General features: G+C 34.0%; 1 protein-coding gene across 1 annotated transcript in view; it reads left to right on the forward strand.

Annotated features, from left to right (window-relative positions):
• The first annotated feature begins 860 nt into the window (after positions 1-860).
• The window catches only part of LOC117324348 (cAMP-dependent protein kinase regulatory subunit), a 120,296-nt gene continuing 107,015 nt past the window's right edge, over positions 861-14,141 (forward strand). Inside the window, exon 1 of the mRNA XM_033880165.1 lies at positions 861-1,059. Within this exon, the coding sequence (XP_033736056.1) occupies positions 895-1,059 (165 nt within the window). The 5' untranslated portion in view covers positions 861-894. The remainder of the gene's footprint in view (positions 1,060-14,141) is intronic.

Raw genomic sequence — 14,141 nt, forward strand, 5'->3', positions numbered from 1 at the left:
ATCTAATAATGGAATGAGGAAGGCCTACACGTGCACTGTGACAGTAAGCAGGAATGTGGAATGTCGACCACAGCTAGACCGCCAGTTTACGTATGTCTGCTGCTATAAATACATTCGTGATTCTCATCACTCTGGGGCTTAACGTAGCCGAAAGGACCTATTCTTCATTTCAGTCCTACATGCCAGGATAATGTATAACGCTAGTTTTCTCGACCCCCCCCCCCCCCCCCCCCCCCCCCCCCGCCCCCTCCCCCGTCCCCACGAACAACAAACAAACAAACATTTTTTTAGTGCGAGGCTTTTATCTTCAACTATTTAGACTACATTTATATACTACCTGATGAACACAGGGACATATATATAGTATTATATTAAAAAATAAATATATAAATAAATGAAAAAATAGTCAGAAATACCTGCAAATAAAGTTTTTATATATGGATATTTTCTGGCTAATTTTCTAATAAAAGACTAAACATGCACATGTGTAACGAGCGTGGAAAAAAAGAACGCTATCATACAGTATAATATCTGATATATTGATAAATAGAAACCAACACATGCAGGAAAAATGAAGCAGACACGGGGATCGTTGTCATAATCAAGACTATCTCAACACCTAGAGATAATTTACAACGTTCTGATCTGGAATAGTGTAAAACCGTTACTCAAATATAAGTGTATACAACAGTTATCTCCCTTCCAAAATACTCTGACGTTCCGCTTCTTTGATTGACAGTGTGATCCGAAAGATATACCAATTGCTTAAAAGCAAATAGATGTTTTGAGAAACGACATTTCATTAGTCCATTCAATGGAGTTGAATTGACATTAACCAATCGTATCTATCGTAACAAACACGGTACTTGTTGCTCCGACGAGAAATTGTGAAGCATGGCTGCTAACTCCGACGAAGAGCAAAGTATGAAAGAGTGTGAGAATTATGTGCAGAGGCACAACGTTCAACAATTATTGAAAGAATGCATAGTTCAACTTTGTATGAACCGCCCTGATAACCCTGTTACCTTTTTGAAGGAACATTTCGAACGAATGGAAAAGGTAAGAGTTCATTCCACTTTCAGCTGTCAATATTTGTTGTTGTTTCAATGTTTGTTTTTAGGTTGATTTTGGAATCGCTAGTAGAACGTAGACATCTCTGACGGAATAGTTTTCTCTGAATATTCCAAATAAACATTTAATAAATGCAGATACTTAAGCTGTAATATAAATTAAAACGAAACAAAAAGTTAAGAATCTTAATATAAGATGACAAACGCAAAATTGGACATGTAAACAATGATTTATGGACATAGCACTGTTACCCAAACGTTACATGTTCTTTTTGGCGTATAAAATAAACTAAATGAATTCTGTGTTTTATCTTAATGCGCTTAATATCAGTACTCTGCAAAAACCTAGGTTGTCATTAAGTCGGGTGACTATATACATATACATTTATAGTAACCAGACATTAATATAAGGGTGTAGAGTATGGGTACGTAATTTCTCACACTTTCGGTATGTTTTTAAATACATTTTCATCAAATTAATTTCAAGTCTAGAAATTAAAGAATACCTTGCATTGTTAAATGTACAAATTCTTTGTAACATACAGTTGAGTGTAATTAGCTAACCTTTACACCCTAGTGCACTACATTTAAACTAGTAGTGCACTATATTTAATTAAGCTACAGGTAAACTAGTAGTGCACTACGTCCAGTCGGGTGTGACCACAAATCCCCCTATACAGGTAATGGACAGTGCCACTGGACACTATAATTACCAGTACATTCAAAGAATGTCTTTCTTTACATGTTAAATCAATGTTTAATTAATTTCTTTATGTGTTCAGGTTTCTGACTTTAAGCATTGGACGTATACACATAGAATGTACAACATATATTATTGGCTGAATTAGGTTTTAATAAGCATAATATCAAATCAAAAAAGAAATTATTACTATGCTGCTTAATTCAATCTGAACTTAAACTACAATATAAATTAAATGTATCAAATTGAAAATGTTCAAGTATCAATAATTGTTTTCAAATGTTTTATTAAAGCATGTGATGAAAACAAAATTACTGGAATTAAACATGTAAAATATATAACTGATCAATCAATACAAAATATAAAGTACCAAAAGATAAATGAAACTTGACTTGAACAATTTAACTTAATTGAAGGATTTATAAAGTAAATTAGTTACAGTGTATAATTAACAAGAATGGAAAGGTTGAAATATAACATCAAACTAAACTGCCAAAACCTTTTTAATAACGCTTTGAATATAACTGCTAGATATAGCCTTATATATATATATACAGTACAGGTAAAAAACACAGGTAACCTTGGGTACTGCCCATTACATGTATGGGGGTTTTGCTGTTCATCACCTCTTAGGGTGTAGTGCACTACTAGTTTACCTGTAGTTTAAATGTAGTGCACTACTAGTGCACTAGGTGTAAAGGTTAGCTTACACTCAACTGATAGGCCTACTAGTGTGTAACTAGATTTGTGCATGCATATCACTGTACATGGAATCCATTGTTAACTTGTGTTTTCTTCTGGGTTTAATTTGAAGATGATCAGGAACGTAATTTTGCACATTGATCTAACTTTTTGAATTTTGCAGATAAAGATAGTTTTCATCCATTTTGTAGATAAATACTATCCTCCAAACAAAGATTATATATTAAAGCTGACAGTGCAAGTTTAAAAGCATCCAATTGAGATTAAAAAGAAATAATACATGTACAGATTTCCAAAAATCATTTCAGAGACATTCCCAAGTTATGGTATTAGTGTCGTATCTAAGGACGGGCAGACATTTTTCTTTTTTTGTTATGCATGGATACGAACTGCTATAAAAGCAAGTGCGGTCATTGAGACAAGTATCAGTCTATCACAGGGTTGCCAACCTGTAAGTAGCCCAATGTGGGAGATCTCCCACATTGGGCTCTTGCAATGTGTGAGACTTTTTTACGACGTCACGGCATCACGGCGTTTTATTATTTGATTAAATGTTGTAGAAAAAATATCAGACATTAACACATATTTAAGCCATTTATTTAATATATCTTCTTGCTTTGAAATCTCCTCCTTTGGAGCAAGCTGATAGTCAATAATTTCCTCCTCAAGTGAATCCTTCTATCCTTGGTGACATTATATGTAATCTAGCTGCCAGTTATAGAACTTAAAGAACTAAATAAGTTTCCAATAGTTTTTGTAAGTTGATTATTAATAGTTTTAGGGTTAAGATTATAAAATGTTTTGAAGCAAAGGATAACTGTTCTATTTATATCATGTAGGCGTTTGAGATTTTTGGATTTAATTTCTAGTAGATAATATAAAGTATATAGCTCTATGGCTAGGTACCAAAAAATCCATGTCAATTCGACAAAGAAGGATTATGCAGGGGGAACTTTGCAATCATTTTGTCCCTCACTGCCATATAGAATTCCCCGACTGTCTTGCAAAAGTAAAAATAAAATGCAATTACTTATGAATTATCATCTGTCAAGAGTTTAATTTTTAGCTGTGGTAATTATATAAACCTTTACCTGTAAAACAAACCCAATGCCAACTGACAAAATGTGGCGTTTTATATCACATACTGCGCTTGATCTGATCGAAAACTTGGCTTTAAACAACTTGCAATAGGCATGCTACTTTACTTTACGAAAACACGTTTAGAAAACCAATCGTGATTTTTTCCCCATAGCGATTCTTTGAACTTGGCGAGCTTAGCCTTAGTGGACCAGATATCGATCTTTTTCCTTTTAGGCGACGGCATATTTCACGAAATATCAAAGGGATTGTTCAGTTATAAACTGAGAATGTGAATATTACTCACTATTTTTGTAAGCCTAAGCTTAATTATCGCGTTTAGAAGTCAGCTCTCCGAACGTGCTTCCGTCGCTACCGACCGGATGTGAAGCGCGACGCCTGGTGTAATCTTTACAAAAACTGTAAGAGTTATTCCCCTTTGAACAGTCCCAAGCTAAAGTTGTCGATTTCATGGCTTCGCGTGAGGCGACTTGAGAACACTTAATCAATGTGTGAGATTTGTACCTCACGTTACGTGAGGATTGCTTCAACGTGAGAAGGGACATTTTAGGGACGTTTTTACGTGAGTTTTTCGTCTCACGTGCGTGAGTTGGCAACCCTGCTATCAATACATGCGCAAAGCGACACATCTCTCCATTATATATAGTAATATATAGTACAGTCAAACTTGTAATAGCGGACACCCTTATATAACGGACACCTGTCCATAACGGACACTTTCAGGAATCCCCAATGAAAATCACTATATAAATATGATGTATATAGCGGACACCTTCCTAATGCGGATAGCGGACACTTATTTTTGTCCGTAAAGTTGTTAAAAATTCCGTATAACGGACACTCGAAACCATAGCTGTGTTGATATTTGTGTGTAAAACGTTTCTAAATAACAAGCAAAGCCTTAATTACTCAACTCCCCTGGCAGCAATGCTAACTTAGGAAGCCACTTCATCAGTCACTTATTGTCCTGTTACATGTAAGTTGCTGTAACAATGGGCAGTAATTACAAGAGAGTGACCGATCACCATCGGCAGAGGTGTTTGTTTACTCAACCCCACCGGTGACAGCTAAGCTTAGCCATTCAACCATAGCCTAGACAACAAGAATAGTCAGGGGGTAATTAAATCATTATCAAGACCAATAAAAGAGGGACAAAGCAATAGTTATGTCTGTCATAATTGTTTTACTTACAAAATCAACCGTATGCAAAATCTGACAGGGCAGGCACATGGTTGTCAGCCGCCATTTTCTCACACTTGGAACTCCTCGGAATATGACTACGTAACATATTAAGAACAGCTGAAGAGTTCCGAGTGTCTTTGTATACACTATACTCATTGACTGAACCAGAAAACGGTATTTATTAAATTAAATCCCTACATGGATTTCAGAAAATATATCTCAAAATAAATGCTTAGGGATTATAATTATCAGAGGAAAATGCACTTTCATTTATAAAGAGTTAATGTTGTAATAGAAAAGATATTTCAAACATATTTATTTTTCAAAATATTGAGGATTATTGAAAATTGTTTTACTATGATAAGAATTACCTTTACATTTTTGACTATGTTGAGTATTTGTCTGAATAGATATATTCAGTATAGTATGATATTGTGAAGATTTTTTTTTAACATATAGGCTTAATATAAATTATCAAAAATATCAATTTCAATTTTTGTGTCAGATGAATGATTGAAAATTAATTAATTAAGCATTTATCTTTAATTATTTGTCTTTTATTCATTTGTTTAAGTGTTTAAATATAATAAATCAGGAGACATATAGTGTACTATAAACAGACTTTGGTTTGTTTCTTCGTTTATAAGGGACATAACTCGTTGAGCCTCTATATAAAGGACACCTCTCTATAAAGGACACTTTTGTCTTGTCCCTTAGGTGTCCTTTATAGACAGGTTCGACTGTATATGCTCTCAATACACACGCCAATGGATATGGAATTTGAAGAGGTAATTATATATATACATATATGTTTTATTTTACAATAAAAGAAAGAAAAGAAAATATTGACAATACAAAATATTTGGGCCTGAACAAAACATGCACCTAATAAAATTATAAACAGAGTAAATTCCTACCTGAGTCTTTCCAGTGGGATATGCAGCAAGAATAACTTAACAGCTGTTACAGTATTATATCCATAGTTTCCATAGAAATATTTTCTGTGTCGTTGTATCATTTGTGCATGTGTCATAACGCAATTAAAGCGTGATATAACCACACTATTGCACTACAACAGCCCTAGTGTAGACCATACGAATACATCCGAGGAGTTCCGAGTGCTAGTGTAGACGTGAGTAAAAATCAGAACTTCTTGGACTGTTTACTTGTTATCAAAATGACTGCACCCATGAAAAACATGTGAGAAAATGGATAGAGTATTTGGGAATAATTTGTTATGCATTTTTCAGCATTTATTTGGAAACTTTATTTTGAACTTCTTTTTATAGCAGTGACGGCTTGGTTGTATCCACGCATAACAAAAAAAGAAAAAAGTCTGCCCGTCCTTAGATACGACACTACCATAACTGGGGAATGTCTCGGAAATGATTTTTGAAATCTTTTTTTAATCTCAATTAGATACTTTTAAACTTTCACTATCAGCCTTAAGTACCATAATTAAAATGATTTAAAAAAAAAATGTAAAATTAGAAAGTGTCAATTTACCGTCATTTCTGCTTTAAATAATGAACGCTTCCTACCAAGGTAATGTAAACAAGGAGTGTCTGCAGATCAATGCTGTTATAAGTCATATTTTGCAGATTTGTATTCAGTCTTCATTACATTCTGATCAGATGATATTTTCCCTAAATATTTTCAGATACAGTCAAAACTGTCTATATAGACTGCCCAAAGGGAGACCGGAAAATGGTCACTATAGACAGGTTGCCTTTATAGGCAGGTCAAAATTATGTCACCGAACAGTTTATGTTAACTGCCATAAATATGTTTATATTCAACAACGCATACATTTTTCATATAAATATACATGTATATATATAGTATTTTTTTTTATAAATCTGAAGGGTTAAATCTTTATTAAAAACACTTCAAAACCTAAGAATAAAGGATGATTTTGTGGAGTCCCAAGACAGAGCATAACTCAAAATGGTCTAATGGATATAAAAGTAACTTTCTAAAAATGTTTTGTTCTGAAATATTACTGTTACTGAATGTATCTATCAAATGATCTCCTTTCCTTTCTTAAATAAAACAGGATGCATGGTCCATCAGACGGCTGTCAGTCATCTGTACATCCATCTGTAAACAGTCTGTGTTATCATTATTTCTTGAAAAGCACTGCATGAATATTTCTCAAACTTCATGTGTAGGATCTCCTTAATCCCTAGTTGTGTTATTCCCAATCCAACAGACAAAATAGAAATGGTTTAATGCAGGACTGCAGTATTCTACATTCTAAACAAACATCGGTGCAATCACTGCATATCCGGGCCAGCATGTCTGAAATGCTGGACCACCTGAAATTGTGCCCCCCTAGCAGACAGACAAAGAGATGCTCGTCGGACCATGTTAATTGTTATATAACATCCTCAACAACATTTCCTAGGTTTTGCATAGCAATGTTTGTGAACATTTTTTGTGAGGACGACATACATGTGCATATTTGACATTGCAGAATATATTAAAGAGGTGTTAACTAAAGAAATATTATCACATCATTTTATTTGAAACAGATAGATTTCAACATTTGTTCTAAGTCAGCATTTGGTAAAGGTAATGAGTTATCTAAGTTAAAAAATACCTCAGTTCCCTACAAGTTTGGAAAAAAAATGTACCTGGCAAAATCATAAAAGTGCTGAAAGAGTGCTGGAGCTTTGGAAGGAAAATCTATACAAACTATGGTCCTGTAGAGAATCAGGAAAGTCATAAGTTAAGAGTTTAGTATTGTGAGGTGAATCTGTACCAATTTTTACGGCTGGTAGCTAGGAAACTGGAAATGATGTCATAGAGTTCAATTGATTTGTTGGTCACCTTAAGCTTATAATCGGGAAATCGATCACCAAGATGTTCAGGTTATTATCCATTTCCCAGGTTAGGCTAAGGGTACAGTTTGGGTGGTCCTAACAGGTTATCAGAATCATTGATCCAACGAGATGAAATGATTGTACGTGTGGTGGGAGTCAAGTAATCAGGTTGGTAGGTTAGGCATGATCTGATCAATATTGTGTTTATGAAGACACATGCTTTTCTTATATATCTTTCAAGATGGCCACCATAACCTCTTGGTGGTTAAGGCATTTTCTCATCCAAATTCTACAATAATTCATTGAATATTAACTAAATGTATTCAAAATAATTAAGTGAAAAACTGATCACCTTGCCATCTGTCTGTAGAATATATATATGATATGTACCTATGGCATTGTAAACATACTTTTTCCATTTATTTTAAATGTTTTTAGGTCAATTTTTTGGTTGACATTTGATGAGAAATGTTATTTACACAATTCTTTAAGTTCAGCAGTGGTTTGACAGACATTCATGAAGCAGATTTTGTAGCAATTGGACCTTGTTTCACATCAGTATACCATTGTGCATACTGGGTGTGTTCAATATGTTGATTTTGGTGGTTACAGGTCATGTCATACACGACCATTATATTTTTAGGTAAAAACAGATTTTGTGCTGAATTTCTTGTAAACCTTTCAGTTGATTCAGTATACCTAAATCTTTATACAAAAAGCTATATCTTGTAACATTAAGAAGTTGATAAGATATTTGTGGTCTAGATTAATAATTACCATGTGATTATTTGACCAATCACCTTCCTTTGTTTTCCTCATGTTTTAACTTTATTATCGAATCAATACAGTTGTTAGTGTCAGGATTGTAGTTTAATCTAGAGTTTATTAGAACTACTCATTTTTACTACAGATATATCTGGAGTATTTTGCAGCAATACAATGTATTTGTACACTGTTGGAATACTGGTAAGCATGTATGATTAAAAAATCACATTGATATTCCAGGCTGTACAATTCTTCATGTTGAGTTGAAAAGCTCCCCCTGTCATTTAGTATTCAAAGTTACATTCCTTTACTAGCCAAGAAATCTTGGTAGTGGATAGCATCATCGCTTATCTGTAATCTGTTGTTCATCAAGGTGATGTATATACCTTACATGCTAATTGTACCATACAGAATGTTACATGTTGGCCTGTTACACTCAAGGATACGTGTTACATGTACCTCAAACTCTTAACTTGTACATCTAAACCATTTCCTGCTGTTTGAGAGTATAAGAATTTTGATGAGGTTCCTGGTAAATGTAGTGGGGTACTAGGGTTCTCTCTTGTAGTAAATTGTGTACCTTAGATTGCATCAGTTCTTTACTTCAGTTCTCAACTTTATTTTTGTGGATAGATAGCAATACAAATGTTATTTTCACAAATGGAGTTGTTATATATATCGGTTCATTGCTCTGTGATAAGCTTAATTTTCTGGCTCCTAGACCTCTTTAATTCTTTTCTCCATGATTCCATATTATTTCACCATTGTTCTCCAGGAAATCCCTAAAATACCTCTATTTTGTTTGAGATAATGTCTACCTACATGTAATGTTTGTGCAAATGACAAAAAGAAAACGAATAAATGTCAAGACAAAGTCAATCTTTTTTATTCATCTCCATCATGCTGTTCCATGTGTAGAAGTTTCTGGCTCCATTCCTCTCTTTCGGCATTTGCCAGTAGTTTTATATTCTTGCCTTATCATTGTATCCTCAAAACTTTGAAGAAAACAGTCAAGGTACAGGTAAGTCAAAGCATCTTGTCTGAAAATGGGCCTGATTTTAAACTTAATTGAGAACTAGATTAGTTGCTATATAGATAATTTGAGAATTAATTAAGAAACCAATTTTTGGCATAAGACACATTGAGTATTTAGTCAATTAATTAATTCGTGCTCCATTGTACTCTTTCTCTGAGGCAATTACTTCTTACAAAACATGATACATGGGAACTTTTTAAGCTGATCATGTATGTCAGGTGAATATTTGGCCAGTTTAGAGTGGGTTCGGTTTGGAGAAGTGATCCATTTTGACCTGTCAGAATCTGGGGAATCTTTGAATCAGTGTTAGTGTTATGGAAGTTAATGAATACATAGAATACAGAATTTATTAAAATGAAACTAACAAAATAAATTATAATAATGATTGCAAACAGGCTAATGCCGTAATAATATCATTTCACTTATCCTTTCACAAGGCTTGTCATGGCCTGTTGCTTAACCTCTATGGGGTACGATAATTAAGAGGTATTTATTTCATTGCAAACTAGAATGGTTTTACAAGTAAAACTAAGAACTATAATGTCAGGGCTTTTTCTGGAGGCTTTTTGGGGCCGTTAGAAATTATTTCATATTTAAGCCAAATTCCCCAAATTTGCCCTTTACTCCTGAAAAAGTCTTTCCCAATTCATCAATTTTCTTCCCAAAATGAGACAAAACAGCCCTTCCTAAACCAGTGATAAAAAGCTCTGAATGTTAAGTATTCACCAGTTTCTAAGGACCGTATTAAGGACATTGATCTTGCATTTTAATATAAAGCCTGATCTACAATTATCTTCATTATTGTATGCAAATTTGTCTGCTTAAAATGACCCTTTCGGGGCCTCATGCAATTGTTTTCTTATGGTGAACACACCATACAACTTTGATGATGCATCTAGATCTTGACTGCTTTAATTAGTACACAATTAAGTAATAATTCTTCTCTAGTCATAGGTGTTATCTACCAATTTACCTACTATATTGTACATGTGTATGCCTCAAGACAAAGCGTACAACCATCACCATAGGTGTTGATTTCACCGTTGCTCAGATAAGGTAGAAGTATGTTTGGGAATATTCAAACATTTTGGACATAACATCAGTTCAGTATTCAGAATTCAGAATGATTGATATTAGGAAGTTTCACCATTTTGATCAGTATCAAGAGGTTTTAGAAGGCTCGGTTTTGGGTAGTTACACTGTACAATTCTATTCTTATTTGTACTGTTCCGTTGTCTTGCCTGGACATATGTGAGGAAACTGTCTTGTGTTACATTTACAGTATTTGTAGCAGTAAAACAAGACGAGAAGAACTCTGAACATTGTATGCTTGAAACTTGTGGTATATCGATTTCATGTACAATATTGATCTGGCACTTAACACTTCGGCTGTGTGTCAACACAATCTCTTGAAGCCTCATGGTCAACTCAGTCAGGCCATGTGAGATGACAGCTAACCTTAGGACTGAAGTAACTTAGATTGTCAATGATTGTCAGCAATGTTATGGTTATTCTAGCCCACCAGACTGTGTAGGAGTTTCACATCTCTATCGTATGCGTCATTTTTAGGTCACCTTAGACAAAATCTCAAGTGACCTATTCTAATTGCTTTTTGTCAGTTGTGCATCTTTTCAACAACTTCTCATAAATCCCTGAACCAATTTTAATTAGATTTCGCGGAAACCTTCCATGGCCAAATGTCAATGAAAATTGTGAATTATATGGTGTCCATCCCCAAGGGGACTGAGGGGCAGATTACTGTGCTACCAGTTGTGGTTGATTTTAAACTGTCTACCACTTATGGTAGATTACTGGCTACCACTTGTGGTAGATAATTACTAGCTACCGTTTGTGGTAGATTTTAAACTGTCTACCACTTATGGTAGATTACTGGATACCACTTGTGGTAGATAATTACTAGCTACCGTTTGTGGTAGATTTTAAACTGGCTACCACTTGGATTTTATATTTACTGGCTATCATTGAGTGTTTTTATCTTGATTATGTGTTTGTGTGTGGATTAGGATATTCGGAAGTTCTTCTGGAGTCTGCAATGCTGCTTTGCATTAAATGATCTAGAAAGCTTCCATGTGTAAAACACCTTCAGTGTTGGAGGCCAGCACTGAGAAATAGAAATTAGCAGTAGGCTGTGGAGGTACAGTGTCTATATATATATATACCATGTCAAAACAAACAGTATTTCCCCTAAAAAATGTTGGTGATGTTTGTATAGTAAATTAACAGGGTGAGGCAGCATCAGCTTAAAATAACATTTATCATAAGATTACCATCTTATTCAATGAATACATCTATATATTATTTTGTAGATATTCTGTCAGAAGTTTTTAAACAAGAAATATCATCATAACTTTACAGTTATACTAGTGTTCTGTTGGAGACAGAATTCTATTTATAGCAACATTTTACATTTCTTAGCGCGATGAAAAGAATCTTGAAAGTGTACTATGAAAACAATCATGAGGTCTGTCATAATTGTCAGTACATTGTAGATAAAAAAAAAAAATGTTTATTTTTTATGAATTTGTAACTGAGACATGATTGCCATCTTTGTAGCCTATTAAATATATTTTTTTCACGCAAGAATCTTGGTATTGAACTGAATCTGGGCTTATAATCTAGAAATGATAATTCTATTGTCTATTATTTTATTTCTCTTTTTTCCCCCAAACTTAGTATTTAGGTAAATGATTGAATTCAAAATTAAATCAAACTTTTGCTTTTAGAGGAAATGGACAAACTAAAGTTCTTTTTATTATGAGGGTAAAATACCAACATATCAATGTAAATAACATTTTTTCATATATTTTTTTAGAGACCTATAGGCCAACTATACTGTAAACATACTTTATTTGGCACATTCAAATTTTAGCGCATTCACAAATTGCAACAGATCAGTGCATTAATGATTTGGTGCATCAAAACTACTTTAAAAAGAAACAGTGCATAGAAAGTGTAATTAGGGCAATCATAATTCAGTGGAACGATTCGAACATGAAAAGTGCTTAAATATTTACGTTTACAGTATCAAGTTTTTCCCAATCTCTTTCTACACGTAGTAGTCGGTCTAATGACTGTAATGGGTCCTATGTCCTTTTCACAAGGTTCAAATTGCTTCCTATAGGTTATCATAATGATTAATCATATCTTGGTTGTTACAGTTTTCTCTGGGAAGTAGAACATGATATTAAGTGGGATTCAGTGTACTGTAATATCAAGTGGGATTGACTGTACTGTAATACATAGTGGGATTCACTGTACTGTAATATATAGTGGGATTCACTGTACTGTAATACATAGTGGGATTTAGTGTAATGTAATATATAGTGGGATTCACTGTACTGTAATACATAGTGGGATTCAGTGTAATGTAATACATAGTGGGATTCAGTTTAATGTAATACATAGTGGGATTTAGTGTAATGTAATACATAGTGGGATTCACTGTACTGTAATACATAGTGGGATTCACTGTACTGTAATACATAGTGGGATTCACTGTACTGTAATACATAGTGGGATTCACTGTAATGTAATACATAGTGGGATTCAGTGTACTGTAATACATAGTGGGATTGACTGTACTGTAATACATAGTGGGATTCAGTGTACTGTAATACATAGTGGGATTGACTGTACTGTAATACATAGTGGGATTGACTGTACTGTAATACATAGTGGGATTGACTGTACTGTAATACATAGTGGGATTCAGTGTACTGTAATACATAGTGGGATTCAGTGTAATGTAATACATAGTGGGATTCAGTGTAATGTAATACATAGTGGGATTCACTGTACTGTAATACATAGTGGGATTCAGTGTAATGTAATACATAGTGGGATTCACTGTACTGTAATACATAGTGGGATTCAGTGTACTGTAATACATAGTGGGATTCAGTGTACTGTAATACATAGTGGGATTCACTGTACTGTAATACATAGTGGGATTCAGTGTAATGTAATACATAGTGGGATTAACTGTACTGTAATACATAGTGGGATTCAGTGTAATGTAATACATAGTGGGATTGACTGTACTGTAATACATAGTGGGATTCACTGTAATGTAATACATAGTGGGATTCACTGTACTGTAATACATAGTGGGATTCAGTGTACTGTAATACATAGTGTGATTCACTGTACTGTAATACATAGTGGGATTCAGTGTACTGTAATACATAGTGGGATTGACTGTACTGTAATACATAGTGGGATTCAGTGTACTGTAATACATAGTGGGATTCAGTGTAATGTAATACATAGTGGGATTCAGTGTACTGTAATACATAGTGGGATTCAGTGTAATGTAATACATAGTGGGATTGACTGTACTGTAATACATAGTGGGATTCAGTGTAATGTAATACATAGTGGGATTCACTGTACTGTAATACATAGTGGGATTCAGTGTACTGTAATACATAGTGGGATTCACTGTAATGTAATACATAGTGGGATTCACTGTAATGTAATACATAGTGGGATTCAGTGTAATGTAATACATAGTGGGATTCAGTGTACTGTAATACATAGTGGGATTTACTGTAATGTAATATATAGTGGGATTGACTGTACTGTAATACATAGTGGGATTCAGTGTAATGTAATACATAGTGGGATTGACTGTACTGTAATACATAGTGGGATTCAGTGTAATGTAATACATAGTGGGATTGACTGTACTGTAATACATAGTGGGATTCAGTGTAATGTAATTCATAGTGGGATTCAGTGTA

This window comes from Pecten maximus, chromosome 1 (assembly GCF_902652985.1).
Source record: "Pecten maximus chromosome 1, xPecMax1.1, whole genome shotgun sequence".
NCBI classification, from domain to species: Eukaryota; Metazoa; Mollusca; class Bivalvia; order Pectinida; family Pectinidae; genus Pecten; species Pecten maximus.